Genomic DNA, 27674 nt, shown 5'->3' with positions numbered 1-27674 from the left:
GAAGTGCAACAAAGAAGAACAAAATAGATGTGAACAAAATCCCAGACATCTGTTGGGAAAACAATACAGCATGAACAAAGACTAAACTGGTGGGAAGTGCTGGACCCAAACTAAAGGGATTTTTAGCCTGTGAATGGAACAACAGAAGGTTTATAAATTGTAAGCCAGCACAGCTTGCCCCCTTAAGATCCTACAGCCTAGTTGTATCATCATTTAGGGTGAGAATTTGCTATTCATATCCAATCTCTTTAGTATATTAAGCTTAGTTTGTGTGTTTTGTTTATTTGCTAGGTAATTTGTTTTGATCTGTTTGCTATCCCTTACAATCACTGAAAACCTCTTTTTTGTAGTTAATAAACTTGTTTTTGCTTTGTCTAAAACCAGTGTGTGTATATGTCCTCTTCACATTGAGGGAGTGAGTGAATCTCATGAGCTTATGCTGTACAGTTCCCTGTGTAGTGCAAGATGTTATAATTTTGGGTTTACACTCCAGAGAGAAGGTATGTGCCGTAAGAACTGAGAGGTGCCCTAAATGTGCCCTCCTATGCAGAAACTGGTTAAAGAACCTGCCTGCATGTAACTGCAGCTGGGTCTGTCCCCACCTGTATGTGTTGTGGCAAAAGTGCAGGCTGGAGCCTGGGACAGGGCTTGGCAGGCTGGTTACAGCAGTACAGTGTAAAGTGAGCCCAGGCTGGTGGGTCAGGGGGCTCAGTGGTACTCCAGTTCCAGGTGGCACCCCAAGGGGGACCCATCAGAGAAACAACCACAGAAAATATGGAAATGACAGAAGTGCTAAATGCCTTTTTTGTTGTGGTGTTCACCAAAAAGGTTAATAGCGATTGGACGCTTAACATAGTGATTACCAGTGAAAATGATCTGAGGCTAAAATGTGGTCTGTTCTTAACATGTTCTTGCCTGTAAAAATGGCATTCATGTTTAACATGTTTTAGTGATTCCAAATCAAGTGTGTACAGCTTACAAAGAAAAAGATGTATTTTCTAATTGCCAGATTTGCAACGTCAACCTGAGATCTGAGAGTCAAGTACAGTTCTTTTCAACTTGTGCATCATTTGATTTTGCCAAAAAAATTAGACTGTCAGTTGCACCTGTGAAACCTCCTGACTTCCAAACATGCACTTAGTGATACCTGGACAACCCCACTGTCTTCGGTTGTGTTGCATAACTGTTACATTGAAACGTACTGACAAATTCTGTTGAGTATGCACAAACTGAAGTAGAATCAGCACCTGACTTTCTTAGCTGTTTTGACTTTCCATGGCTAACAGGAGTAAGTTTGTTACCAAAGAGGGTAGACGTGACTCTGAATACACAACAGGAACAGTTACCTTAAGTAAAATGGTGTAATTTTGCACAGTCACTTTAGAATAGCACTTCAAGCTACATGAATTACGTTGCACAGTACAGAAAGCGTGTTATATGTTGTCTTCAAGTGTTTGCTTTTATTTCCCATTAACATCTCTATCTTTGGTATCTAAACACTTATGAATTACATAAGCTATAGTTTTGATAATGGCTTTATTGTGCCTTCATTCATGTTGAAAAGTTATGTTACTGGTATCAACATTAACTTGAATTCATTTTCACAATACCTACACCCCAGGTAAAACTAACTTTCTCTTAAGAGCATTGTGATGACATCACATATTTGTTCTTGAAAAGGTAGAACTGTTTGTAGGTACGTTTAAAAAAAGACAACTTACCAGAGTTTGCCTTTGAAGGGTAACTATACCGAATAGTATCTGACAGATTGGAAAAAAAAAGTTAGATGAATCAAAATAATTTTAAACTAGCATCTTTTGAAGTTTAAAATTGTTTTTCCCCCCACCACACCCCTTTTAAGCTTCAGACATGCTTTTTGTAATGGTATTGGACATCATTTTGTCTTGTCTACATTATTGCTTAAACCATTTTTACTACTGTATCAAGGGATCTGTTGACGAAAAGCGTTTTCTCACAACAGTTCAAGTTGCTAGGGTAAAGGGGCAAGATATTCACTATCATAATCTTAGATGCTCTAACTACATTTAAGATACTAAAATCCTGGATATTCTATTTCTTTTTTTTAGTTGCCTCACTAGCTCTGAACAGAATTAAAAAGATAGTAAAAGTTTTCCCCTCTTCAGAGAGTCTTCAGGCTACATTATTTCACATGATTCTCACTCTCTATCAGAAAGGTGTTTTGAAGGATCCTTCACAGTGACCTTGCAAAGGAAGAATAAAAGACAAGCGTTGTGCACACAATATATGTAAAAATCAGTGTTATGGTATAAATTTTCAGTTGTATAATCACAGACAATACAGAGTGGGATAAACTAATTTGTACCCATCTACTTGACAACACATGGAACTTAAAAGAATAGTGGTTAAGATAATGTGGAAGTGGTTGTGTCAAGTTATGATTAGTACTTGCAATAAATATTTGTCATATATCATACAGCTACAAGGCTGCAAGGAAAATTTTCGGTGTTGCCAACTCTCATTATTTTATTGCAAGTCTCACAATCTCTTGAGGTCTTCTAGATGCTTTCTGGAAGATAGGCTTTAATCAAACAAGTTATTGGACTCAGTACAGGGGTAACTGGGTAAAAGTCTGTGGCCTATGTTATACAGAAAGTGAGACTAAATCAACTAATTGTGTCATCAGGACAATCTGAGAGTCTATGATTATTCAGTCCGAAAATTCATACGGGAAGTACATTATTCTTTATTTCTCCTGCTTCAAGAGCTTCAATCATCCAGTCAGTGATGAGGAACAATACCAGGCACACACTGGAGCAAAGTTTTCAAAAGCACCTAATGATTTAGGATTCTAAGTCCCATTGAAACCCAGTGGGACTTGGGCTCATAAATCACTCGTGTGTAAATTTTCAAAAGCCCCTTATGCTAGTGACTATAAAAGTGACAAACCACCCATAGCCCCAAATTTGTTTGCTTATACACCTCTACCCCAATATAAAGCTCTCCTCAGGAGCCAAAAAAATCTTACCGCGTTATAGGTGAAACCGCATTATATCAAACTTGCTTTGATCCGCCCGAGTGCGCAGCCCCACTCCCTCAGAGCACTGCTTTACCGCGTTGTATCTGAATTTGTGTTATATTAGGTCACGTTAAATCGGGTAGAAGTGTATTATTACTTGAAAAATTGTGAATAATTAATAAATTTGCAGAAATCAAGCTTTGTTTGAATGATTAGTGAACATAAAATAAGATTAAATCCATCAGATAATTTATTCACAATGAATTAGCCCACCAGCTCTAGAAAAATGATCTCAGATTAGATTGTGAAGAAAAACTATTAAAATGTCTCTACCTTCTACTGGTTTATCAGCAATTGCAGCTTTATCTTCATTATTTTCTGGTTTTGTTACCACCATGGATGTGAGAGGCATCACAAATTTATATTTCAGAGAGAGCTCCAGGGCTTCTGCTGCAAGATTCCTCCATTTTTCTTCTTGAGCTGAAATGCTGAATGCAGGAAGAGAATCAGAACAGCAACTTGCACCTTTTTAGAAACTTTCTACAAAGCCAAGACATTAAGCACTGCATAATATTTTTCTGCATAATAGCAACATTCTCTTCTGTAATCAGCCAAAAACCACTGAACTCAGATTCTGTCTTTTTCATACATTGGTTTTGTCTTATTACTTTAAATATTATTGTTAGAAATACTATTAGGATCTTATGAAGTATTACAAAACTTTTTGTTCAGCAAGTCTCAGCACCCAATGCTCAAGTAAATTCTGTATATTTGTATTTTAATAGTAGTTACCTCTATCTTTTAGTGGTGAAAAAGATCCCTGTCTGAATTTTCCAGTTCGGGGACCAAAGCAACCAGTAGCTATTGAGTTTTCCAAGATTTTTTTTTTATTTTTTTTATTTAAACATCACATTTTGGATATGATGCTTTTGGCTGACTGTGTAGTGACAGCTATCAATAGACAGTTTTATTTGTAAACCTTTTAGCCAGAGATGGCTTTTGTGTTTTGGATATGTTGGCTGCTCAGTTTTGGCATGAGGGACAAAAAAAAAAAAATCACCATGCTGGCCCTTTCCCAAAATAAGCAGACTGCCTCCGTTTATAACTCCTAACGTATGGCCACCTACCTACAACCATCAATCACACTTACAGCATGTGTGTAGAACTCACAACCTTTGGCTCTAAAAACACTGGTCTCTACACAAGATGTTAAAAGGGCAGCACAAGTATATCAGACAGGAGGGGGGAAACCATGTATAATAAACAGATATGATTGAAACCAGCCAAATCTCTCTACAATGAACAAATGTCACCTCTAATTGGCAAAAGAACAGGTGTGTCTATTTTTCCTGAATTCACCAGAGGCTGTCGGTGTCCTATCAATATAACTTCAAGATTAAGTTACATTACATATAGGGATTCATATTTTAATAAGGCCAGAAGGAATCATTGTGCTCCAGTCTGATCTCCTGTTGAACACAGGCTATAGTACATCCCTGCATTAATTCCTGTTTGAACTAGAGAATCTCTTTTAGAAAAACATCCAATCTTGATTTTAAATTTGCAGTGATGGACAGTCCACTAATAGTCTTGGCAAGTAGTCCTCATTGTTAAAAATTTGCATCTTATTTCTAGTTTGAATTTGTCTAGCTTCAACTTCCAGCCATAGGATCTTGTCATACCTTAGTCTGCTAGGTTGAAGTGCCATTTATGAACCACATGCAGGGACTTATAGACTGTAATCAAGTCACCCCTTAACCTTCTCTTTGTGAAGCTAAATAGATTGAGCTCCTTGAATCTATCACTCAAGGTATGTTTTCTAATCCTTTAATTTTTCTTGTGCTCTTTCTCTGAACTTTTCCCAATAAATCAACATCCTTCTTGAACTGTGGACACCAGACCTGGACACAGTATTCCAGCAGTGGTTGCATCAATGCCAAATCCACAGGTGAAATAATCTCCCAACTCCATTTATATATTCAAGGATAGCATTAGCAAGGCCACAGTGTTGCATTGGGAGCTCATGTTCTTCTGATTAACCACCATAGCCTCCAAGTCTTTTTCAGAGTCACTGCTTTCCAGGATAGACTCCCCTCTCCTGTAAGTATGGCCTACATTTTTTGTTCCTAGATGTATGATCTTACATTTGGCTTTATTAAAATACATATTGTTTGCTTGTGCCCAGTTTATCAAGAAATCCAGACCTCTCTGTGTCAGACCTCTCTGTATCAGGGGCCTGTCCTTTCCATCATTTATCACTCCCCCAATCTTTGCATCATCTGCAAACTTCATCAGTGATGATTTTATGTTTTCTTCCAGGTCACTAATAAAAATGTTAAGCAGTGTAGGGCCAAGAACTCATCCCTGTAGGACAGGGAACACACCCACTTGATGATGATTCCCCATTTACAATTCCATTTTGAGACCTATCAGTTAACTCATTTTTAATCAGTTTAACGTTGGCCTTGCTGATTTTGGATCATTCTAGTTTCTTAATCAAAATATTGTGTTGTAACAAACTTACAATCTTATAAAAAATCAAGTTAATTTGACAAGATCTGTTTTTCATAAAATATGTTAACTGCATTAATTTTATCACTCTCCTTTAATTCTTTATTAATTAAGTCCTATTGTCCATCATTTTTTGCCCAACATCAACATCAGGCTGACAGACCAATAATTACTCGGGTTGTCTTGTTTAAATGCTTATTCATTTTAGAATAGACTCAGGTTAGAACTGAAATAAATAATTTTGCCACTCTATAGCTAAAGGAATCCTGAATACAATAAATATTTCTTTGTTATAGATGGTGAGGCTTGATCATTTTTCTTTCTCCTAAAATGCTTTCCCTCTGAAGTCAGTATTTAATGGAAACTACTGGCTCATGGTGACCTTATTGATGATGATTCCCCATTTACAATTCCATTTTGAGACCTATCAGTTAACTCATTTTTAATCAGTTTAACGTTGGCCTTGCTGATTTTGGATCATTCTAGTTTCTTAATCAAAATATTGTGTTGTAACAAACTTACAATCTTATAAAAAATCAAGTTAATTTGACAAGATCTGTTTTTCATAAAATATGTTAACTGCATTAATTTTATCACTCTCCTTTAATTCTTTATTAATTAAGTCCTATTGTCCAACAGCATGCGCTTTTTCCCAGTACTCTGGAACTTCACTAGTGTTCCAGGACATTGAAAAACAACATTAACAGTCCAGAGAGCTCCTTGGAAAGCTCTTTTAAAGCTCTCTGTTGCAAGTTATCCTGATGTGCTGATTTTAAAGTGTCTAGCTTTAGTAGCTGCTGTTTAATATCCTCTTGAGCTAGTACTGGAATGGAAAGAGTTTCATCACTGGATACGCATACATCCTCCGTGTTTTTCCACAGGTACAGAACAAATGTAATTATTGACCACTTTTGATTTTTCTGCATTATTGACAATTTTACAATTTCCAATAAGCAGTATGACCTTCTTTCTTGATTACGGGTTTGTGGCTTTTGGGGGAGCTAGTAATCTAGAAAAATGTTCTAAAACAGATCTCAATTAACATTCACATTTTTCTGTTTAAATTCTCTCTCTCAGTTAATGTGGCTCATAATTGTTTTCAGCTTTGTGAAAATGGTCCTTTTAAAGCACCATTATTGTATGTTACTGGTTTAGATGTTATTCTATTTGCACATAACAAATGTAATCAAATCATGATCACTTTTATCTAATTTACCATTTTTTTGAGTTCTGTGATCAGTTCCTCTTTACTTGTCAAGATGAGATCTAATATAGAATTCCCCTGACTTGAATGCACTTCAGGTTCAATGCCAACCCATCCATAGTCAAGTAATAATAATATTTTTATTGCATTGGAGAGGTTATAGCCTAAAGTCCAGTAGAGGGCAGTACTACACACACACGCGCGCGCACCAGAGAGTACTTTACAGACTATCAGTAGAAGATACTCTGTAAACATGAGTTTCCTATAAAAAATAGTATTTCTTTGCATTTTCTAGTGGACTGTTGGTTGTACATGTCTAACAGCTTATTTAAAACAAAGTCTATTAGGTCTTTCTTATGCAGTTCTTAACCTGAAAGAAAGACTCACTCTGAATTAAATATATATATTGTTAAAGAGCACATGCAACCAATCTATTTACAACAGTTTTTCTGCAACAACATTTAAAAATACATGTAAAACAATACCACATGTTCAATTATCAGTCTATTTTTATACATAGGTATCTAATGTTATTACACTGGTTCTTGTTTGATTAGTGCTATTCCATTCATTCTACACTCTCATTTTCTAAACCATGAAGTGATATAAAGTAGAATATAGACCTGCATGTTTATCATACATTTGGCTTCTGTGGCGTTGTTCACCTGAGTTAATAAGGTCACCATGAGCCAGTAGTTTCCATTAAATACTGACTTCAGAGGGAAAGCATTTTAGGAGAAAGAAAAATGATCAAGCCTCACCATCTATAACAAAGAAATATTTATTGTATTCAGGATTCCTTTAGCTATAGAGTGGCAAAATTATTTATTTCAGTTCTAACCTGAGTCTATTCTAAAATGAATAAGCTGCTTGCCTTTAGAAGACTAATAATCAAGCTAAGACATTGCTGCTATAATTGTAGCCACATTCAGAACCTGAATTAGGCATATGCAATAATACATGGGGAGATCTAGAGCGGCTTTGAGTTTCTATCTAGATTTAGTCCATCATTCTTAGAGTCAGTAGGGAATAGGAAACTGCAGAGGGGAAGGGGTGAGCAGAGAAGGGTATGTCCTGAACACTATAGGATGAGGAATGGGATTAATGGAACTCAGGGGCTATCTTCCAACTCCCCAACGACAGTGATGATTACACAGTGCGTGTGGCAGGAAAGGGAGGTTCCAAAACAGGAGAACAATGTGGACCTTCGTGAAGGTTCAGGTTGATGGCAGGCACCCTCCCCACATTACTCAGACCCCAAATTACAAGGCCTACGTCGCTCCATTCACTTATGTCCCTGATCTGTGTGGAGTTGTGCCATTCTTTAGCACCACTTGACAGCTATGGGGGATGGAAATAAAGCACTGAAACTGAGACGGGTGTGGGGAAGGAGCAAAAAAAAGGGAAGGGTAGATTCAGGACCCTTATGCCTGGCCCACTATCACTATAATTAAAAATGAGTTATATGCACATAGGCAGAATTTGTCCCACATAAAGAGGAATAAAATGATCCAAGTCCATTTCCATTGGAATGCAGAGCAAATTGGTTATGGTCAATGATGTGGGGGATGGGTGGGGGAGGGGTTTCCTTGTCATTTTATTTAGGAAGAATGTAAGTGCTGATGAAAGGTTACAGATTGAAAGCCCGAAGTGTTCTATTTATCCACAGAAGTTATAGGGTACAAGTGGCAGCACAAATGCATCATTTCCTATGCTGTCCTTCAAATGTTCCACAGCTCTCATTTGAATGGAACATTTCAAGAGAGGAGAGAATTTTTCAGTTTCCATGGCCCATTTAGTCTCTTGACCCTTCTCCTGAGGTTGACATGCTTTAGTGGATTTCATGATGTGGATCCATGTTTACTGGGAACTGATATCACATCAACCAACTGTTATCTGATAGTAACAAGCTTTGGTCACTACCAACACCCACAGCGATTTTAACTGCATACTTTTTTATACTTGCTTACCGTTTTTCCAGTAATTGTTGGATGGTGAGATAGGCCCAAAGCCTCTCAGTGTAATCCCCAAATATGTACTCCTGGTGTTGGAGAGCTTTAGCTGTTTCTTCAATATCTACTTGTTCAGTAAATGTCACATCCTTGTTTGCCTGTTAGGAATTAAGAATCTGCTGTTTGCAAAAATTACAATGATCTCATCACTGCATAAAGGTATTTCAATTCGGGGAGCATTTTTTACATACAGAAATCCAGCAACTAACAAATTGTCTCTATTAACTTGCAATTAATTACACTGATGTGATATAGTCCAATAAAGAAATTAGTCTGTAATGGTGAAAATAAGACAAGAAATTTTGGTGAGGCTTTGGGTACCTCTTCCTGGATATATGCCATACTCTGACACTAACAAACATATCCTGGGACACCTCTGTATTTTTATTAACCTCTGTTCAATGACAGTAGCAGCCAAGTGCACCTCAGTGTTACCAAATAAGGTAATACAAGGGTAATACAGTGATATTACACTTCATTTAGATCAAATATGAAACAATGGGGTTATTGAGATATTTAAGTGGATACTCAGACTTCCTTTTCAATCAATGGCATGCAAGAGCATGAAGATTTAACCTCCTTTTTGCTAATTCATAGTAGCTCATCTCATAGTGGGATGCTTTTGAGTTATCACTTCCCGAAAGTACTGAAACACTAAACTACCACTAGAGAATGTTTGGTGAGAGCTAGAACCCATCTATCAGATCAAACAACATTGATTTATTTGTCAGTGAGGAAATGGTGGCACTGGCAACCCACCACATGTAGAGAGACGTATATGTCAGTGTAACAGGAGCCATTTGATAGACTGTCTACCATTGTGCCAGCAGGTAAACATTTCAAAAGAAAAAAATGTAATTTACTTTCAAAGAGACATACTTTTAAATAAGTTAGGTATTTCTGCAAGTTTACCCATTAACTGTATGGTGGATGTCAAACTTAATTTTTTAGCGGTGATTATGCAACTGCTATCCATAAGTAGGACCGCTGAAATATGTCACACACATTCCATTTATAGAGTGGGGATGTAGAGTCTTCTTATTTGTTTTTATGTTTTCTGCAGGATTTTTCTGGTATGTCTCAAGCCGTGGCATTTTATAAAACAGGCTACTGCTTAAAATAAACACACAGCAGAACCAATACTTACACCTTGAGCTTTCACATCAGCAGTAAAGCTGTTCAGGTGATTGTCTATAATATGTCCAGCCACCACAATTTCAGAGCCATCATAATAATGATTGAAATTGTTCTGAGTTAATTCAGCTGTTGCATTGATAGGGTAGTGCAACAGCACTTCTCGAAGCATGGGAGTGGCCACTTCATCATAAAAACTCTGCAAGGGGAAAAAAGGGATCAAATCCAAATACGTAAGTGTCTGTGCGATGTAGTACTGCACAGGCACTCAAATTCTGCCCAACAAAGGGCTGCATTAGGAGCTAGCCAAGAGTCTTACCATACAAATTTCCATGTTGAATTGATTGGCCAGGCTGCTTATATTAATTCAAAACTGCGTGTTGAAAACTTACATTAGAAGGCAGTGTGTTCTAGTGAAAGAAAACCAGACCAAGAGTCCCAAAATCTGGCTATTCCCAGCCTTGCAGATGTGACCCTCTCTAATCCATTTAGAATTTGTGCCTCAGTTTCCCTGTTTTGGATAATGAGGATAAATGAGGTTTACCCCTTTGTAAAGCACTTTGAGATCTATATATGAAGAGTGTTTCATTGGCTTTTTTACTACTTTCCACAGCCACACCTTTCTATCAAAGATGAGCACTATAATGTAGCATGCATATCTGATGTGGGTAACGATCTGGCTACCTCTTTACTAGCAGAGTGTTCCCATTAACCCCCGACCCCATTAACAAGTGTAAATCTTTAGTGGCTCTTCCAGTTTAAACTCCTTTTAATTAACTAAATGGAGACTGAGTTTCTAAAATTGAACTTCTCAAAATTACAGCAGATATGATGCATACATTAATTTATCAATCTGTCAATAATAGTGTACATAATGAGGAAGGCTACATTTTAGTCACGGGTATTTTTAGTAAAAGTCATGGACAGGTCAAGGGCAGTAAACAAAAATTCACAGTCCATGACTTTTATGATATACTCCTAACTAAAACTTGGGCTAGGGGGGCCACAGGTGCTGGAGGGTGGCCCACAACCTCTGTGGGTGTTGGGGCTGGGAGCAGTGCATGGCCCAAGGCCCCCACTGGTGCTGGGAGGGGGAAGGCAGTGGCGGCATGCAGCCTGAGAGTCCCGCTGGTGTTGGGGAAGGGTAGCTGGGCACTGGTGCGCAGCCCAAAACCCCTGCTGGTGCTGGGGCGGGGATGGCCAGGCAGTGGCAAGCGGCCCAAGACCCCTCCTGGTCCTGAGGGGAGAGGGTTGGTGGGGCTGGCAGGCTCCCTACCCAGCTCCAACTAGTATCTCTCTGCAGCTCCTAGAGGGGGTGTGGCAGGAGGGCTCCACGCACTGCTCTCTCCACAAGCGCCAGCTCTGCAGCTCCCATTGGCTGGGAACCACAGCCAAAGGGAGTTGCAGGGGCGGCACCTGTGGGCATAGGCAGTGCTTGGAGTCCCTTAGCCCCTCCATCTAGGAGCTGCAGGGACCTGCCTGTAGGAGCTAGGGAGCCCCCTACCTTGAGGTAAGCGCTGCCCCACACTCCAGTCCTCTGCCCTAGCCCTGAGCCCCCTTCCACACATCCAAACTGCTGCTACTGGCCTAGGGGCTGCCTGGCTTGGGCAGTCCCTGAGCCAGCACCAGCTGCTGCACAAGTCCCGGAGGTCACGGAATCCATGACTTTCCGTGACCTCTGTGACAGACACGCAGCCTTAATAATGAATGGCAACAAATACATACAGTGTGCCTGATTTATTTATTTATTGCCACCAAATCTCTCAGTCTCTTCAAACCTGTACAGACACTTGAACATTGGCTAAGGGACTGAAGTCACATTCAGTGGCAGAAAGATTATTTCAACTGCAGAAAAATGGTTCATATCACCAGGCATTCATAAGATCAATATACCTAAAATGAGTTCAGCTGTAAATTCTCTGTATGGGTAACACACATAGATCAAGTAGGAGGTGTGATTGCTTCATAGTCAGGGGTTATTATACTGACAGTAGCTGAATGCATCAACCTCTCTCACTGAATTTAATGAGAGTTGAGGATGCTCAGTACTTTGCATGTTATTCTCAGCACTTTATAGTATTGGGCTCTCATGTTCTCTATCAAACTCTGGATACTGAACGAAGAAGATAACACAACATTGCATTATAAAAAAAATTATCTGTCCACAGGATTAGTGAGACAAGGTGGGTGAGGTAATATCTTTTATAGGACCAATCTCTGTTGGAGAGAAAGACAAGCTTTGGATTAATGTCTCATTCCTTTAAAGTGAACATGACTTTGGATGGTGAACATTGAACAAAGGGAACTCCCCTTTCTCTTCTACCTTCATCCACATGTATTACATATTCTTTATTTTAATAAGGGGAATAAGACTCCACCAGGTCCCCTTCACTTCACACTCTGACTTGACAGACCTGTGCTTCAAAAATTATCAGGCAACTTTCTAAACACTAAAAGGAAGTAGCAGAAGGTATTTGGTTAGGAAAATACAATTGCACAGCTCAATACAAAATCACTGTGGCTGGCCAGTGAGAGTTTAAAACTAGTGGTGAAAACCATTTTCTATAATCCTCCACCTATAAGACACTAACTTTTCCTCACGATGCACACCTGAGCTGTGTTTTTAATGACCAAGCATCCTGAAGAGACATAGTGGGTGATAAGCCAGGCATGGTGATGGGTGCAGTTTAAGATCGTAAAAAATGGAATTGAACACCACTTCTGAATAACCAGAAAAAACAATTTTTTAGTCTTATTTCTTATGCTCAAGTTTTAAAACTTGCTCTTAGAAGTTTCCCCACTATATATTATGTTTGATACCATTAACAAAGTATGTTTGTTTACTAATATCACTTGTTAGCTATGTTGGAAAAAGCACATCATCAAAGTACAAGTATGTTAGAAACTCTAATATCTGTAAGAGTTTGTGGCTAGGGTGGTTGTATTTCTTCCTACCTGTAGCTGCAAAGCTGAATCAGAATCCTCATAGATACGACGAGTCAATCCATTGTTCTCCAGTGCCATCTTCTCTAAAAAATTATAATCAATATCATAGCCAAAGGCAAGATTATATAAGGAATATCTTCCTTGAATGGCATTCTTCACATTCTCTTGAATTTGTCCCTGGTTCAATTCTCCTGCATTAAAGCACAGAAAACAATTAAATTTTATGGAGAAGAGTCTTTCCCTTTAAAGAGCATGCTTAGAAAAATACTATTATGTGGTTAAAATACACGCACAAAAAAATTATCAGAGAGAAAGTACAAGCTTAGAGAGAAGAGATACTACAGGTAAATCCCAACTGCAGTTGCAATGGATCTGGCTTTATTTTTTTGATTGGTTCATTTTTTTCTATTTTTAACTTGGAAACTAGTTAAAGTTCTTAATTAAATTAAAGACAACTAAAAATGAGAGAGACCATAATGTTTTAACTCTTCCAGAAATAGTCTCAAGGTTCAACCAAATAGACAAACTTCAGCAGAATAGGAGTGAATAGCTACCCAAAATAATTTTTATGGTCACTGTATGAGTTCTTTGCTTTCTGGACACTTCTTAGGAGTGGCACCTGACTGATAACATAAGAATGGCCATTCTGGGTCAGACCAAAGGTCCATCCAACGTAGTATCCTGTCTACCGACAGTGACCAATGCCAAGTGTCCCAGAGGGAGTGAACCTAACAGGTAATGCTCAAGTGATCTCTCTCCTGCCATCCATCTCCACCCTCTGACAAACAGAAGCTAGGGACACCATTCCTTACCCATCCTGGCTAATAGTCATTAATGGACTTAACCTCCATGAATTCATCCAGGTCTCTTTTAAATGCTGTTATAGTCCTAGGCTTCACAACCTCTTCAGGCAAGGAGTTCTACAGGTTGACTGTGTGCTGTGTGAAGAAGAACTTCCTTTTATTTGTTTTAAACCTGCTGCCCATCAATTTCATTTGGTGCCCCCTAGTTCTTATATTATGGGAACAAGTAAATAACTTTCTTACTCACTTTCTCCATATCACTCATGATTTTATATACTTCTATCATATCCCCCCCGTCTCCTCTTTTCCAAGCTGAAAAGTCCTAGCCTCTTTAATTTCGCCTCATATGGGACCTGTTCCAAACCCCTAATCATTTTAGTTGCTGTTCTCTGAACTTATTCTAATGCCAGTATATCTTTTCTGAGATGAGGAAACCACATCTGTACACAGTATTTAAGATGTGGGCCTACCATGGATTTATATAAGGGCAATAAGATATTCTCCGTCTTATTCTCTGACCCCTTTTAATGATTCCTAACATCCTGTTTGCTTTTTTGACTGCCACTGCACACTGTGTGGACGTCTTCAGAGAACTATCCATGATGACTCCAAGAGCTCTTTCCTGATTCGTTGTAGCTAAATTAGCCCTCATCATATTGTATGTATAGTTGGAGTTATTTTTTCCAATTGTATTACTTTATATTTATCCACATTAAATTTCATTTGCCATTTTGTTGCCCAGTCACTTAGTTTTGTGAGATCTTTTTAAAGTTCTTCACAGTCTGCTTTGGTCTTAACTATCTTGAGCAGTTTAGTATCATTTGCAAACTTTGCCACCTCACTGTTTACCCCTTTCTCCAGATCATTTATGAATAAGTTGAATAGGATTGGTCCTAGGCCTGACCCTTGGGGAACACCACTAGTTATCCCTCTCCATTCTGAATATGTACCATTTATTCCTACCCTTTGTTCCCTGTCTTTTAACCAGTTCTCAATCCATGAAAGGATCCTCCCTCTTATCCCATGAGAACTTAATTTACGTAAGAGCCTTTGTTGAGAGACCTTGTCAAAGGCTTTCTGGAAACCTAAGTAAACTATGTCCACTGGATCCCTCTTGTCCACTTGTTTGTTGACCCCTTCAAAGAACTCTAATAGATTAGTAAGACATGATTTCCCTTTACAGAAACCATGTTGACTTTTGCCCAACGATTTATATTCTCCTATGTGTTTGACAATTTTATTCTTTATTATTGTTTCCAAGCGGTCCTGTTATAGTTACCTCTTGGACCAGATCCTGCGCTCCACTCAGGACTAAATCGAGAATTGCCTCTACCCTTGTGAGTTCCTGTACCAGCTGCTCCAAGAAGCAATCATTTAAAGTATCGAGAAATTTTGTCTCTGCACTTCATCCTGAGGTGATATGTACCCAGTCAATATGGGGATAATTGAAATCCTCCACTATTATTGAGTTCTTTATTTTGATAGCCTCTCTAATCTCCCTTAGTATTTCATCATCACTATCACTGTCCTGGTCAGGTGGTCGATAATAGATCCCTATTGTTACATTCTTATTAGAGCATGAAATTACTATCCATAGAGATTCTATGGAACATGTGGATTCATTTAAGATTTTTACTTCATTTGATTCTACATTTTCTTTTCATTTGATTCTACATCTTCATATAGTGTCACTCTCCTCTCCCTCCACCCCCACCTGCACGACCTGTTCTGTCTTTCCGATCAGGGCTGGCTTTAGGACGTGCAGGGCCTGATTCGAAAGAGCTGCCACCAAAATGCTGCTGAAAATGGCAGCAATTTGTTGGCAGCTCAATCGGTTGCCACTGTTTCTGGCGGCACTTTGGTGGAGTGTGCAGGGCCCCTCTTCTGGACACTGTGGGGCCTTCTTAGGCGCGGGGCCCAATTCCCAGGAATCAGGGGAATCGCCCTAAAGCCGGCCCAGCTTCCAATATATTTTGTACCCCAGAATGATTGTGTTCCATCGATTGTTCCCACTCCATCAGGTTTCTATGATGCCTATTATATCAATATCCTCCTTTAACACAAGGCACTCTAGTTCACCCATCTTATTATTTATACTTCTAGCAGTTGTGTACAAGCAGTTTAAAAACTTGACACTGTTTATTTGTCTGCCCTTTTCTGAACACAGGGATGCAGTTACAGATGCTCGAACCAACAGTGGGATGTCCACAGGCAGCATAACTATGAACACTCACCGCTAGTGGGATTCCCATCAGTCAGCATTATAATTGTAGAGGAGCTTCTCTCAGGCAAAACCTTCTCTTTGTGAGCTTCATTCATCATTTCAGCTGTTCTTATTAAAGCATCATTTATGTTTGTCGCTGCAAGAGACATGACCACAGAAAACAGAACAAGAGTAAGTACAAATTTGTACAGTGTTCCACTGTGTGTCAGTCCAGACTGTTCCAAGCCTACCAACAGCCTAAAAGCCCCTCTAGGAGTGAAGGATACTGTTGACTGCTTCTACTCACAGCTATGTGACAGTAGCACAGACAGAAAAAAATATGCAGAGTGGTTTTATATTAGCATGGGGTGCTCTGGCCCTCAACAACTTCAGATCAAATGAGGGAGTAATCAGGTTATTCCTGCAATTGCTTTCTACATGTTTACTATGCATGTCTAACAGGAAACCAAGCTATACGTGCAGTAGCATTGAGGTTTATCATACGACTATGCTAATGGTTATAGCCATTTTAATTTGGCTCATTGTATAATTTTAATCATGCTAAATGCTTTTTACAAAGCCTTTAAAACATTTGAACAAATGTTGTACATCCCTCTTTGTTCCATCCTGTTGGCTGGGATCCCTTCTGCCACCTTTACGTGCTGCAGTCTTTCACGTAACACCAGCTCAGTCAAGTTCCTACTCCTCCTTTCTGCTCATGACTCCCTCACAAGCCCTCTGTGGCCCCAGATCCTGTTCCTATGCCCAATCTTTGGCTAGATTCTTTCTTGCCATCTTCCTCAGATCCTGAGATCCCTTCCTATTCTCTTCTGCTGGAGTCAATTGTCCATCAGCAAACACATCTTCCATTTCCTCTTAGTCATATTCATTGTTTGCCAAAGAGTAACACTAATTATTTGTTATTTAGCTTACTAGTGAAAACATGGTTTCATAAAACCCGTATTTGAGATCCTTGGAGGAAAGATGTAAAGGCTAAGCATTTATTATGAAATTTTTTTTAGAGAAAGGTATGTTAAAATTTAGTGATATTTACATCCTGTGGCTTTTATGGATTTAACAAACTTCTGTGCTTCCTTCAAATTATCTAGGGTAGCCTTGACTAAGTATTCCTTCCAGGATATTATCCTGTTATTGAACAAGATAAAGTTGAAGTGGTCATTCTCCTTGACATCATCCAATATTTTGAGGAGCGCTTCCTTTGTCTAGAACAAATAATAATCACTATTAAAAGAAACAAATGAGAACAAGAAATCTGAAGCTTGTTCATATTTTATTACAGAGATAGCTAGTAACAACCCCTATTCTTAAATTACCTGATGCTTTCCATAAGAAGATATTCTTGCAACCTTTTTTGAGATGCTCTCCTGCCTCCATTGTTTGCTGCAGAACGTTGCAATTTGGCAGGGAAACAGTGTTCAGGCTAAAGAGATGCTTTTCATTGGTATCGTGACATTTCATGTAGGTATCTTAAGGTATGTCTTCACTGTAAAGTTAACCGGGGCTCTTACCTCGGTGTTACCCCGTACTCACCCACACCCTCCCATCCATATAACAAAGACCTGTCACCCAAGCTTCCTGGTGCTTTAAACCTGGGCTAGCTGGCCCGGCTAGGGTATAGGTTAGAGTCTGGATGCTGCTTTCACTCATCCTCCCTTTGCAGTGAGGATGCAGGCTAAACCACTTGAGTGCTAATAGTCCTCCAATACCTTCCCACAATTCCTTCCATGTGCTCAGGATAGACAAGTTTTTGCACAATTCACTGGGAAAGAATCATAGAGCAGCTCAGCTTCCTGCAGCACAAAGAATGATGGGATATATCTCCAGAAGTCCTAGCAACACACAAGGGGTAGTGCAGCACCAGTGAGGACCCAGTAGCTGAGGTATGGTTTTGCAGCCTGTGGCTGCTCAGACATGGACTAGATTAACCCAGGTGCTGCTCACGTAGGCTAAGCTAGTTCTGCAGTGAAGATGTACCCTTAATTATAAACTGTTGAAAATGGTCATTTCCCTTCTCTCAGTTGCAAATGAAAAAGTTGTCAGCTTGCCAAAATAATACCTGACCATTATAAAAAGATGGGCTCATGGTTCCCTTACTGTACAGGAAACTCTGCAAACTGCCAGAGCAGCTGTAGCAGAGGTGAGTGTGGGGATGAGTTAGGTGGGGAAGTGCTTGGCCATGCTCCTCTTCTCTAAACCATATTCTCTCCAGACCCAGTAAATAACCCTAGCAGTCCATCCTCTGACTTTTTGGGTACTATATGGGGCAGGAGTTCCCCAAACTACTGGGGGTTGGAGAAGAAAAGAAAGGACTGAGCTGGTCTCCCCACCTCAGCCACCCATCCAGATCCAGCAGATGGTCCCAGCAACCTATTCCCCGCTTATGGGATAACAGCATTCTGCTGCTGCCAGCTAAAACAGTTAGTTTTCTTCTAGTTCAAGTGGCATAAATTTGTGCTGCAGTCCTGGAGATTCAGTGTTCAAACCCTGATGATTATGCACAGGGGTACATTACAGATTAATTTAATCATATTTGTTTTTACTGTTTTTTTTTTTTACAAAATCTTGTAAATTACATTTAAAAATCTGTGCTAGTTAGGTTGCAAAGTCCAACATTCTAAAGCTAGAAAATGCTAAATTTACAGTTGTCTGTGCAGTGTTAATTCTGCCCCCTTGTGCATAGGATCTAGACTTTAATGACATGATTACTTACTGCTTTTCCATCTGACCCCTTATTAATTCAGTGCAGAGGGAGGGTAAGAGTAGGAATTACATTGCACAGATTACCGTAAACTAGCATTTACTGTCATATACTTGATTTTGGAAACTAAATAATGTTTTTAATGTAATTGTTGTATGTAATAATATTTATACAAATTGCCACAATACATATACATATCCACATACACAGCACAGAAACAGGTCTGCCTGTTAGAAGCAAAGATCACTGTGTAACAATTAGAGCTGGATGAGAAATAGTTTTCCCATCCTGAGAAAAGTTTTGAGATTTTGAAAAATTTTCCTGTTCCAAATTGTGACAAAGTCAAAATCTCAAATGTTCACAAACCAATAATCTGAGGAAAAAACCATTGGTTTTGGTCAGTCAAAATGTTTAATATCTATAATACCAAAATGTTCTAAATTAAGAAGGCTAATCAGAATAATTTTAATTATTTATTTTTACTATAAATTAACTGAAATTTTAAACCAAAAAAGGAGCCTCACATTTCAAAAATGTCAAAAATAGGAAGTTTTGACGATTTCAAAACATTTCTGATTTTTTTTCAGAATAGGAAATTTGTCAAAACCAACCTTTTCCTGTGGAAATTTGCAGGTTAGATGAATAAGAAGTTTTGAATTAAAAACATTTTGCTCAAAAATTCCCAACCGGTTCTAGCAATACTCTGGTATTACAATGCATGTACTTATTTCAGTTTTTAACACATGCTAGGAGTGTTCATCCCCTGCTCTGAATGCCTCTTGCAGTAATGACAAACTGTCATAACCTATTCCCAGATTTGGACCTTAGCGTCCAAAATATGGGGGTTAGCATGAAAACCTCCAAGCTTAGTTACCAGCTTGGACCTGGTAAAGCTGCCACCACCCAAAAAATTAGTGTTTTGGGGCACTCTGGTCCCCCCAAAAACCTTCCCTGGGGACCCCAAGACCCAAATTCCTTGAGTCTCACAACAAAGGGGAATAAACCATTTCCCTTCCCTTCTCCCTTCCAGGTGTTCCCTCCCTGGGTTCCTGGAGAGATACACAGAAGCAAGCTCCGTGAATCTAAACAGAGGGACTCCACCCTCTCTATTTCCAGTCCTGGAAACACAAGGAGAGAGAGCCAATCTCTCCCCCACCCCCCTCCTTCACCCAGAGGGAATGCAAAGTCAGGCTAGTAAATCTAACACACACAAATTTCCCCCTGACTTCTTCCTCCCCAGTTCCCTGGTGAGCACAGACTCAGTTCCCTGGAGTTCCCCACTAAAGAAAAACTCCAACAGGTCTTAAAAAGAAAGCTTTATGTAAAAAGAAAGAAAAATAAATAAAAATGGTCTCTCTGTATTAAGGTGACAAATACAGGGTCAATTGCTTAAAAGAAATATGAATAAACAGCCTTATTTAAAAAGAATACAATTCAAAACACTCCAGCAACTACACACATGTAAATACAAAAGAAAACAATATAAACCTTACTGCCTTACTATATTTGTACTTACAACTTGGAAACAGAAGATTAGAAAGCAAGAGACAGAAATCCTCTCATAGCCGAGAGAGAGACAGGCACAAGACCAAAGAACAAAGGACTCACACACAAACTTCCCTCCACTCAGATTTGAAAAAGTCTTGTTTCCTGATTGGTCCTCTGGTCAGGTGTTTCAGGTTACTCCTTTCCAGGTGAAAGAGACATTAACCCTTAGCTATCTGTTTATGACACAAACACAACCAACAATTACACTGAACTGCTAAATTCCAGTGCCTGCAACAATAATTCATTCCCAGCATGACTCCATTACATTCAGGAGTGAAAGTAACTTAAAGGACTTGCCGGTACTCCAGAATCTGGAGAAGGGGCGTGGCCTCCACCGGAAGAGGCAGAGCCTTTAAATCCCCAGGACCTTTAAATCCAGGGCTAGGGCTGTGGTAGCAGCAGCTGGGAGCCCCAAGCCCTTTAAATCACCCCCTGAGCTCCCAGCTGCAGAGCTGGCTGGGAGCCTTGGGGTTCGGGGGCAATTTAAATGGGGCAATTTAAAGGGCCTGGGGCTCTAGTTGCTGCTACCGCAGCAGAGCCCCAGGCCCTTTAAATTGCCTACAGAACCCCAGGGCTCCAGCAGCAGGATCCAGGGCGCCTACTGCCACTACCCTCCAGGGCCCTTTAAATTGTCTCTGGAGCCCTGCTGCTGGAGCCCTGGGGTAGCAGCGGCAGGGCTCCGGTGGCTATTTAAAGGGCCCAGGGTGGTATAGGCAGCAGGAGCCCCGAACCCTTTCAATAGCCACCAGAGCCCTGCCACCACTACCCCAGGGTTCCGTCAGGCTCCGGGGGCTATTTAAAGGGCCCAGGCCCTTTAAATTGTCTTCGGAGCCCTGGGATAGCGGCAGTGGGGTTCCAACAGCAATTTAAAGATCCTGGGGTGGTAGCGGCAGCAGGAGCCCTGGGCCCTTTAAATCGCCACTCGAGCCCCGCAGCCGCTACTTCATGGCTCTGGCAGCAATTTAAAGGGCCCTGGGCTCCAGCCCTTTCAATTGCTGCCTCAGAAAGCCGGTCCACCCCAGTATGGCGCACCAGCTCTTGTTGGCAGGGGTGGCAGGTTTGTAGAAATGGTGGTGCCCAGAACCTGCCCCTGCCCAAACTCTGCCCCCCCAAACTCCACCCCCCACCTGCCCAAGACTCTGGGAGGGAGTTTGGGTGGGGGAGGAGGTCTGGGGTGCAGGCCCTGCGCTGGGGCAGGGGACTGGGGTGCAGGAGAGGTGCAGGGTGCAGGCTCTCGGAGGGAGTTTGGGGATAAGATGGGGTGTGGAGGGAGGGGGAGCAAGGGTTAGGGCTGTGGGGTGAGGCTGGGGGTGGATTTGGGATGTGGCTGGGGATGAGGGGTTTGGGGTGGACTCAGGGCTGAGGCAGAGGGTTAGGGTGCAGGGGGATGAGGGCTCTGGCTGGGGGTGTGGGCTCTGGGGTGGGTCAGGGCTGGTGATGAGTTTGGGGTGCAGGCAGGCTGCCCTGGGACTGGAGCCAGAGAGAAGGACTCCCCCCAGCCCTCTCCCTGCAGGCAGCAGCAAGCTCTGGGGTAGAGACCCCCTTCTCCCCCCTGGCAGCACACTCACCCCCCCCCCACTGTCACTGCACATGCTCCTAGGGCCCCTCTCAGGTCCAGGAATCCCCCTCGTCTCCCCTGTAGTGGGTGTCATGCCGGGGGGGGGCGGTTGCCATCACATGTGCGCCTCCTGCCCGCTGCTGCCCCTCACTGTAGCCTCACTGGGGCTGCCCCTTGCCCAGTGTGGGGCAAGAGCAGTGACTGCGGGCAGGGAGGTGGCTGTATTGGTTGAGGGTCCCACTGGAAAATGAAAGGGTCCAAGTGGGAAGGGCAGACTGCCCTGGCCGTAGTGAAGGGGGGCAATAGGACCCTGTGGCGGCAGTTAATGCAGGCAGGCAGCATGGAGCTGCCCTGGATGGGGAAAGACAAACACTCGGACCCAGGGAGGTGCATGGGGGCAGCAAAGGGGGCCCGGGACACACTCAGGGGAGGCGCGGGGGGGCAGCAGGTGGGGCCAGGGGGAAGACCTGGCTCCAAACATTCGTGGAACTGGGCTCCCGGACCCTCAATTTTGCTGGAGCCAGGAAGCAGAGTCAGAGAAGGAGAGAATGCTCCATTTTCTTGCTGATAGCTACTGCACCTTTTCTTACTGGTCCTCTGTACCAGCCTGTACTGGCTTACTTTCACCTCTGACTACATTACAACTCCCAGATGATCAAACATCCTATCTTATGTTCTTTCTAGCTCCTTGCCAAATGCCTCAGCAAAAAAGGCAAACCTTATGTTATGTCCACAGCATTAGCATGGGCCTAAAGAGAAATTCAGACACAAAGATATAAAATGGCTAAAACTGGGAAAAAATATCCATGCAGTTCAGGCTTGCAGAGCATAGACACGAATGCAGTCAGCATGCCTGTAGCATAGCCCAATTCAGTTTGTTGCCAAAGTTCCAATACCAGACCTCAGTTATGAAATGGCTGAAAGCTGGAAAGTATTAATTACGGAGTTAATCCGGAGTTAATCGTTCATCAACGATTTAGATGTTGGCATAGAAAGTACGCTTATTAAGTTTGCGGACGATACCAAACTGGGAGGGATTGCAACTGCTTTGGAGGACAGGGTCAAAATTCAAAATGATCTGGACAAATTGGAGAAATGGTCTGAGGTAAACAGGATGAAGTTTAATAAAGATAAATGCAAAGTGCTCCACTTAGGAAGGAACAATCAGTTTCACACATACAGAATGGGAGGAGACTGTCTAGGAAGGAGTATGGCAGAAAGAGATCTAGGGGTTATAGTGGACCACAAGCTTAATATGAGTCAACAGTGTGATACTGTTGCAAAAAAAGCAAACGTGATTCTGGGATGCATTAACAGGTGTGTTGTAAACAAGACACGAGAAGTCATTCTTCCGCTTTACTCTGCGCTGGTCAGGCCTCAGCTGGAGTATTGTGTCCAGTTCTGGGCACCGCATTTCAAGAAAGATGTGGAGAAATTGGAGAGGGTCCAGAGAAGAGCAACAAGAATGATTAAAGGTCTTGAGAACATGACCTGTGAAGGAAGACTGAAGGAATTGGGTTTGTTTAGTCTGGAAAAGAGAAGACTGAGAGGGGACATGATAGCAGTTTTCAGGTATCTAAAAGGGTGTCATCAGGAGGAGGGAGAAAACTTGTTCACCTTAGCCTCCAATGATAGAACAAGAAGCAATGGGCTTAAACTGCAGCAAGGGAGATTTAGGTTGGACATTAGGAAAAAGTTCCTAACTGTCAGGGTAGTTAAACACTGGAATAGATTGCCTAGGGAAGTTGTGGAATCTCCATCTCTGGAGATATTTAAGAGTAGGTTAGATAAATGTCTATTAGGGATGGTCTAGACAATATTTGGTCCTGCCATGAGGGCAGGGGACTGGACTCGATGACCTCTCGAGGTCCCTTCCAGTCCTGGAGTCTATGAGTCTAGATTGGAAGAGCATTCTGGGTAAAGATATAGGGAGCACATAAAATGCCTCTTTTCATTTCAGAATTCTTCTGTCAAAGCAAGTGACTTTTAAAACTGTAGTAGAATTTACACAATCCACCGGTGCAACCTCAGATAGTGTTTTGTCGTACTAGGATTTATTACCATGATACAGTTGCTTAGCTGACTGGAGGTGAAGCTGAATATAATAGAACAACCTAAACCAACAGTTGCGTGCTGGACGTTAAAAGAGCTTTATGGCATTTTGAGTGATAGTAAAGTACTAGCTAGGGTGGTTTATTAATGAGGTTGGGAAAGAACATCTGCAACCTCAGTCCCCACAGATCACTCTTAAGTAATAAAAATAAACTATGCAACTTTGTTTGAAGTTGATTAATCCTGCTTATTTTATTTAAAGAAATGTGCTGTGCCAAGGAGCATCCTTTTTTATGCTCAAGTTTCTGGTAAGTTACCTGTTCCATTTTTTGACCCAACATTCAGTGACTAATGTCTATTACAAAAATCACATTCTTGGGCACCCTGGGGAGATTCGCAGGTGCAAAAAAATGCACGAAGTATCCATTGATAATCTGAAAAACAAAGAACATGATGCACATGAGAACATGCAGGTTGTGCATATCACCTGCACAAAATGTAGGAGCTGACCAGAAAAAACTTAAACATGTAATTAACATTACATGTGAACTCAATGGGACTCTCATGTGTGAAAAGTAGTGTGTGGAAATCTTTGCAGGATTCAGGCTTTAACATCCCTCTCTCCCCCAAATCACCATTGAATCTACCTGTAAATTGCCTGGAGAGTCCCTTTTCACATCATATTTTATAGTAAAATCTCCATCCAAGAAAGATGTTGAGCAGTTCTCACAGGTTCGCTGTTGATCAATAGTTGGCTTGAAAGACACGTGGCCCTGAAAAGCAGTAGATTAGAATCCAAAATTTTATAAAATTACAGAAAAAATAAAGTTAAATATATTTTTCTACCACATAATTTCCCAAAATATATCCAACTACTGTATTCAGTAAGATATGTAACTACTGGATAGTTTTCATAATCATCTTATATACTTGCCTTCTTCCTTGTAATTTATTAAATGCAGAAAGCAGCATGACTCATTACTTGAAGACTTAGACATGATTGCAATTTATTACTGCAATACAATACTCTAGGCATGTAATGAACAGATGAGTTTTCATGAGCTACCAATAATAAAAGTAAAAAAGATACCTCTCCTTAACAGTAATCCACCAAAAGATCTGTCACATATCTCATCCTCCTACCTATAGGTTCTGTGCTTGGATCATTGTGTCAAGCTTGTCTCCTCTACAAGGCACTTCAAATGTATCTTGGGAAAAACACAATTTCGAGGTACTGTGAGGTATAGAAATTAGAATAATAGAATACTAGGGTTGGAAGAGACCTCAGGAGGTCATCTAGTCCAATCCCCTGCTCAAAGCAGGACCAACACCAACTAAATCATCCCAGCCAAGGCTTTGTCAAGCCAGGAATTAAAAACCTCTAAGGATGGAGATGCCACCACCTCCCTAGGTAACCCATTCCAGTGCTTCACCACCCTTCTAGTGAAATAGTGTTTCCTAACATCCAACCTAGACCACCCTCCACTGCCACTTGAGACCATTGCTCCTTGTTCTGTCATCTGCCACCAATGAGAACAGCCGAGCTCCATCCTCTTTGGAACTCCTCTTCAGCTAGTTGAAGGCTGCTATCAAATCCCTTCTTACTCTTCTCTTCTGCAGACTAAATAATGCCTGTTCCCTCAGCATCTCGTCGTAAGTCATTTGCCCCAGCCCCCTAATCATTTTCGTTACCCTCCACTGGACTCTCCAATTTGTCCACATCCCTTCTGTAGTGGGGGGGGGCCAAAACTGGGCGCAATACTCCAGGTGTGGCCTCATCAGTGTTGAATAGAGGGGAATAGTCACTTCCCTCAATCTGCTGGCAATGCTCCTACTAATGCAGCCCAATATGCTGTTGGCCTTCTTGGCAATGAGGGCACATTGCTGACTCATATCCAGCTTCTTGTCCACTGTAATCCCCAGGTCCTTTTCTGCAGAACTGCTGCTTAGCCAGTCGGTCCCCAGCCTGTAGCGGTGCATAGGATTCTTTCTTCCTAAGTGCAGGACTCTGCACTTGTCCTTGTTGAACCTCATCGGATTTCTTTTGGCTCAATCCTCCAATTTGTCTAGGTCACTCTCTACCCTATCCCTACCCTCCAGCATATCTACCACTCCTCCCAGTTTAGCGTCATCTGCAAACTTGCTGAGGGTGCAATTAATCCCATTATACAGACCATTAATAAAGATGTTGAACAAAACCAGCCCCAGAACCGACCACTGGGGCACTCTGCTTGATACCGGCTGCCAACTAGACATTGAGCCGTTAATCACTAACCTTTGAGCCCAACAATCTAGCCAGCTTTCTATCTACCTTATAGTCCATTCATCCAATACATACTTTTTTAATTTGATGGCAAGAATACTGTGGGAGACCATTTCAAAAGTTTTGCTAAAGTCAAGATATATCATTTATACACATATAAGGTCGTATCCCTCTAAATAGTTTGTGAAATTCTCTTCTAGTCCTCCCTGTCTTCTGTGTTTCAGAAGCCACCAGAACTTTGCTGCAGCAGCAGTTTATATATGTAACGAGGCCTTGAGTGTTATATGCACTTAATAGACATGGTTATTTGGACCCTACCATGCCTCTGTGCTTCCTTCATATTATGTATGTTGTGTAAAGAGCAAAGGACACAACAGATGTATAGTTTGATTTTTCTTGCATACATAATCAAGGCTAATCTCATGCTTTGCATGGGCTCAGACAAGACTGGCAACCTTCTGGTGTGTGTGTCCATATGTGTGTGTAAGTAAATCAGGCTATCAATTGCTTCCTCTCAATTCCTTGCTGTAGGGAGGTCAGGCTGACCTAAAAGATGCAAACCTGTGCAGGGCCCTAAGTAGCCATTGGAGTGCTTGTTGGGCTTATGGCCAGACTGGTGCAGAATGCAAAAAGCAGAAGTTCTTTGAGAGCAAATGAATCCAGATGAGAAGCCAGTGACAACTCATCAGTTAGGTTCTGCATTTCCAGGGACAGCATCAGGGTTTATTATTCTCATGAAAAAAGTGCAGTGTCTCAACAAGTTTAACACATGTATTCTCCATTAAGGTGAGTAATAGTCATACCTTTTTTCCAGAGAAAGATTTTTCAATGGTCTGAGTCAAGTCATTGCTGATAAATGATCCAAATGCTTCTAGCTCACCGATACCTTGTGGCTCAAAGATGTTTACCTCAATCTGAAATATTTTATGAAAACAATTAGTAGGCCAGACATTGGAGGGTAGAATCACATAGCAGGCCACATGTAAAGGATGTTCAGTGCAAATAACTCTGTGGGCAGACCAGGGGAGTGTGTAAAGGGGCAAAGTGAGGATGATGGTGGAACCAGCGAGCAGAGCCTTCAGGAGCTGAATGAGCTGTCTGGGCACTGCAGCTGCTTGTGCAAGTCCCAATAACTGCCTTTGAGGCAGCTATTTAGTGCAGTGATCCCCAAACTGTGGGGCATTCCCCACTAGAGGGGCATGGCAGGGCCTGGGCCAGCCCCCACACAGGGGTAGGGAGGGAGCGCCACCCAGCTGGGACTCCTGGACCCTGCTTCTGGCCCTTGGCCTGGGGGCGTGGTCACATTCCAGTACTGTTAAGGAGGAGAGTGTGAGAGGAAAAGTTTTGGCACCCCTGATTTAGTGCTTATGCAGCTGCCAAACTGCAACTCCTCCTCAAAGCAGAGTCTACAACTCTGTGCCTAACTACCATATATATGTACATATGATACATAGCTAGATATCAGCTAGAGCAGTGGAGAGAGGGCATCTGGGGAAAGCCTCTTCCACTCTGCTGTTCTAATGGGACTTGAGGCGGGCTGGGTCCCTCCTCAGTTAACTGATGGTCAGGGATATTTTTTAGGTTGCACGGCCCACACAGAAAACTCTTGGCTAACAGGCCAAGAATAAGAAGGGATAGCACCTTCTCCATCCCTTCACCAGCAACTGGACCAGGACAGAAATATAACCCATAGCTGATTCAATGCAGCATCAATCCACTAATC

The 27674-nt window shown here is 41.4% G+C and overlaps 1 protein-coding gene across 1 annotated transcript in view; it reads right to left on the bottom strand.

The window, feature by feature from the left end:
* LOC127053293 (inter-alpha-trypsin inhibitor heavy chain H3-like) overlaps window positions 1–27674 on the bottom strand; it is a 56216-nt gene that overhangs the window by 6907 nt on the left and 21635 nt on the right. The window contains exons 6-14 of the mRNA XM_050957762.1: window positions 26755–26865; window positions 24336–24461; window positions 16866–17034; window positions 15843–15968; window positions 12815–12996; window positions 9873–10058; window positions 8684–8823; window positions 3332–3486; window positions 1722–1760 (exon numbers count right to left, since the gene is read on the bottom strand). Of these exons, the coding sequence (XP_050813719.1) occupies window positions 1722–1760; window positions 3332–3486; window positions 8684–8823; window positions 9873–10058; window positions 12815–12996; window positions 15843–15968; window positions 16866–17034; window positions 24336–24461; window positions 26755–26865 (1234 nt within the window). The remainder of the gene's footprint in view (window positions 1–1721; window positions 1761–3331; window positions 3487–8683; window positions 8824–9872; window positions 10059–12814; window positions 12997–15842; window positions 15969–16865; window positions 17035–24335; window positions 24462–26754; window positions 26866–27674) is intronic.

Source organism: Gopherus flavomarginatus, chromosome 6 (genome assembly GCF_025201925.1).
Source record: "Gopherus flavomarginatus isolate rGopFla2 chromosome 6, rGopFla2.mat.asm, whole genome shotgun sequence".
NCBI lineage: Eukaryota > Metazoa > Chordata > Testudines > Testudinidae > Gopherus > Gopherus flavomarginatus.
Note: the sequence above shows the minus strand (reverse complement) of the source record. Positions and strands in the feature narration are given on the sequence as shown.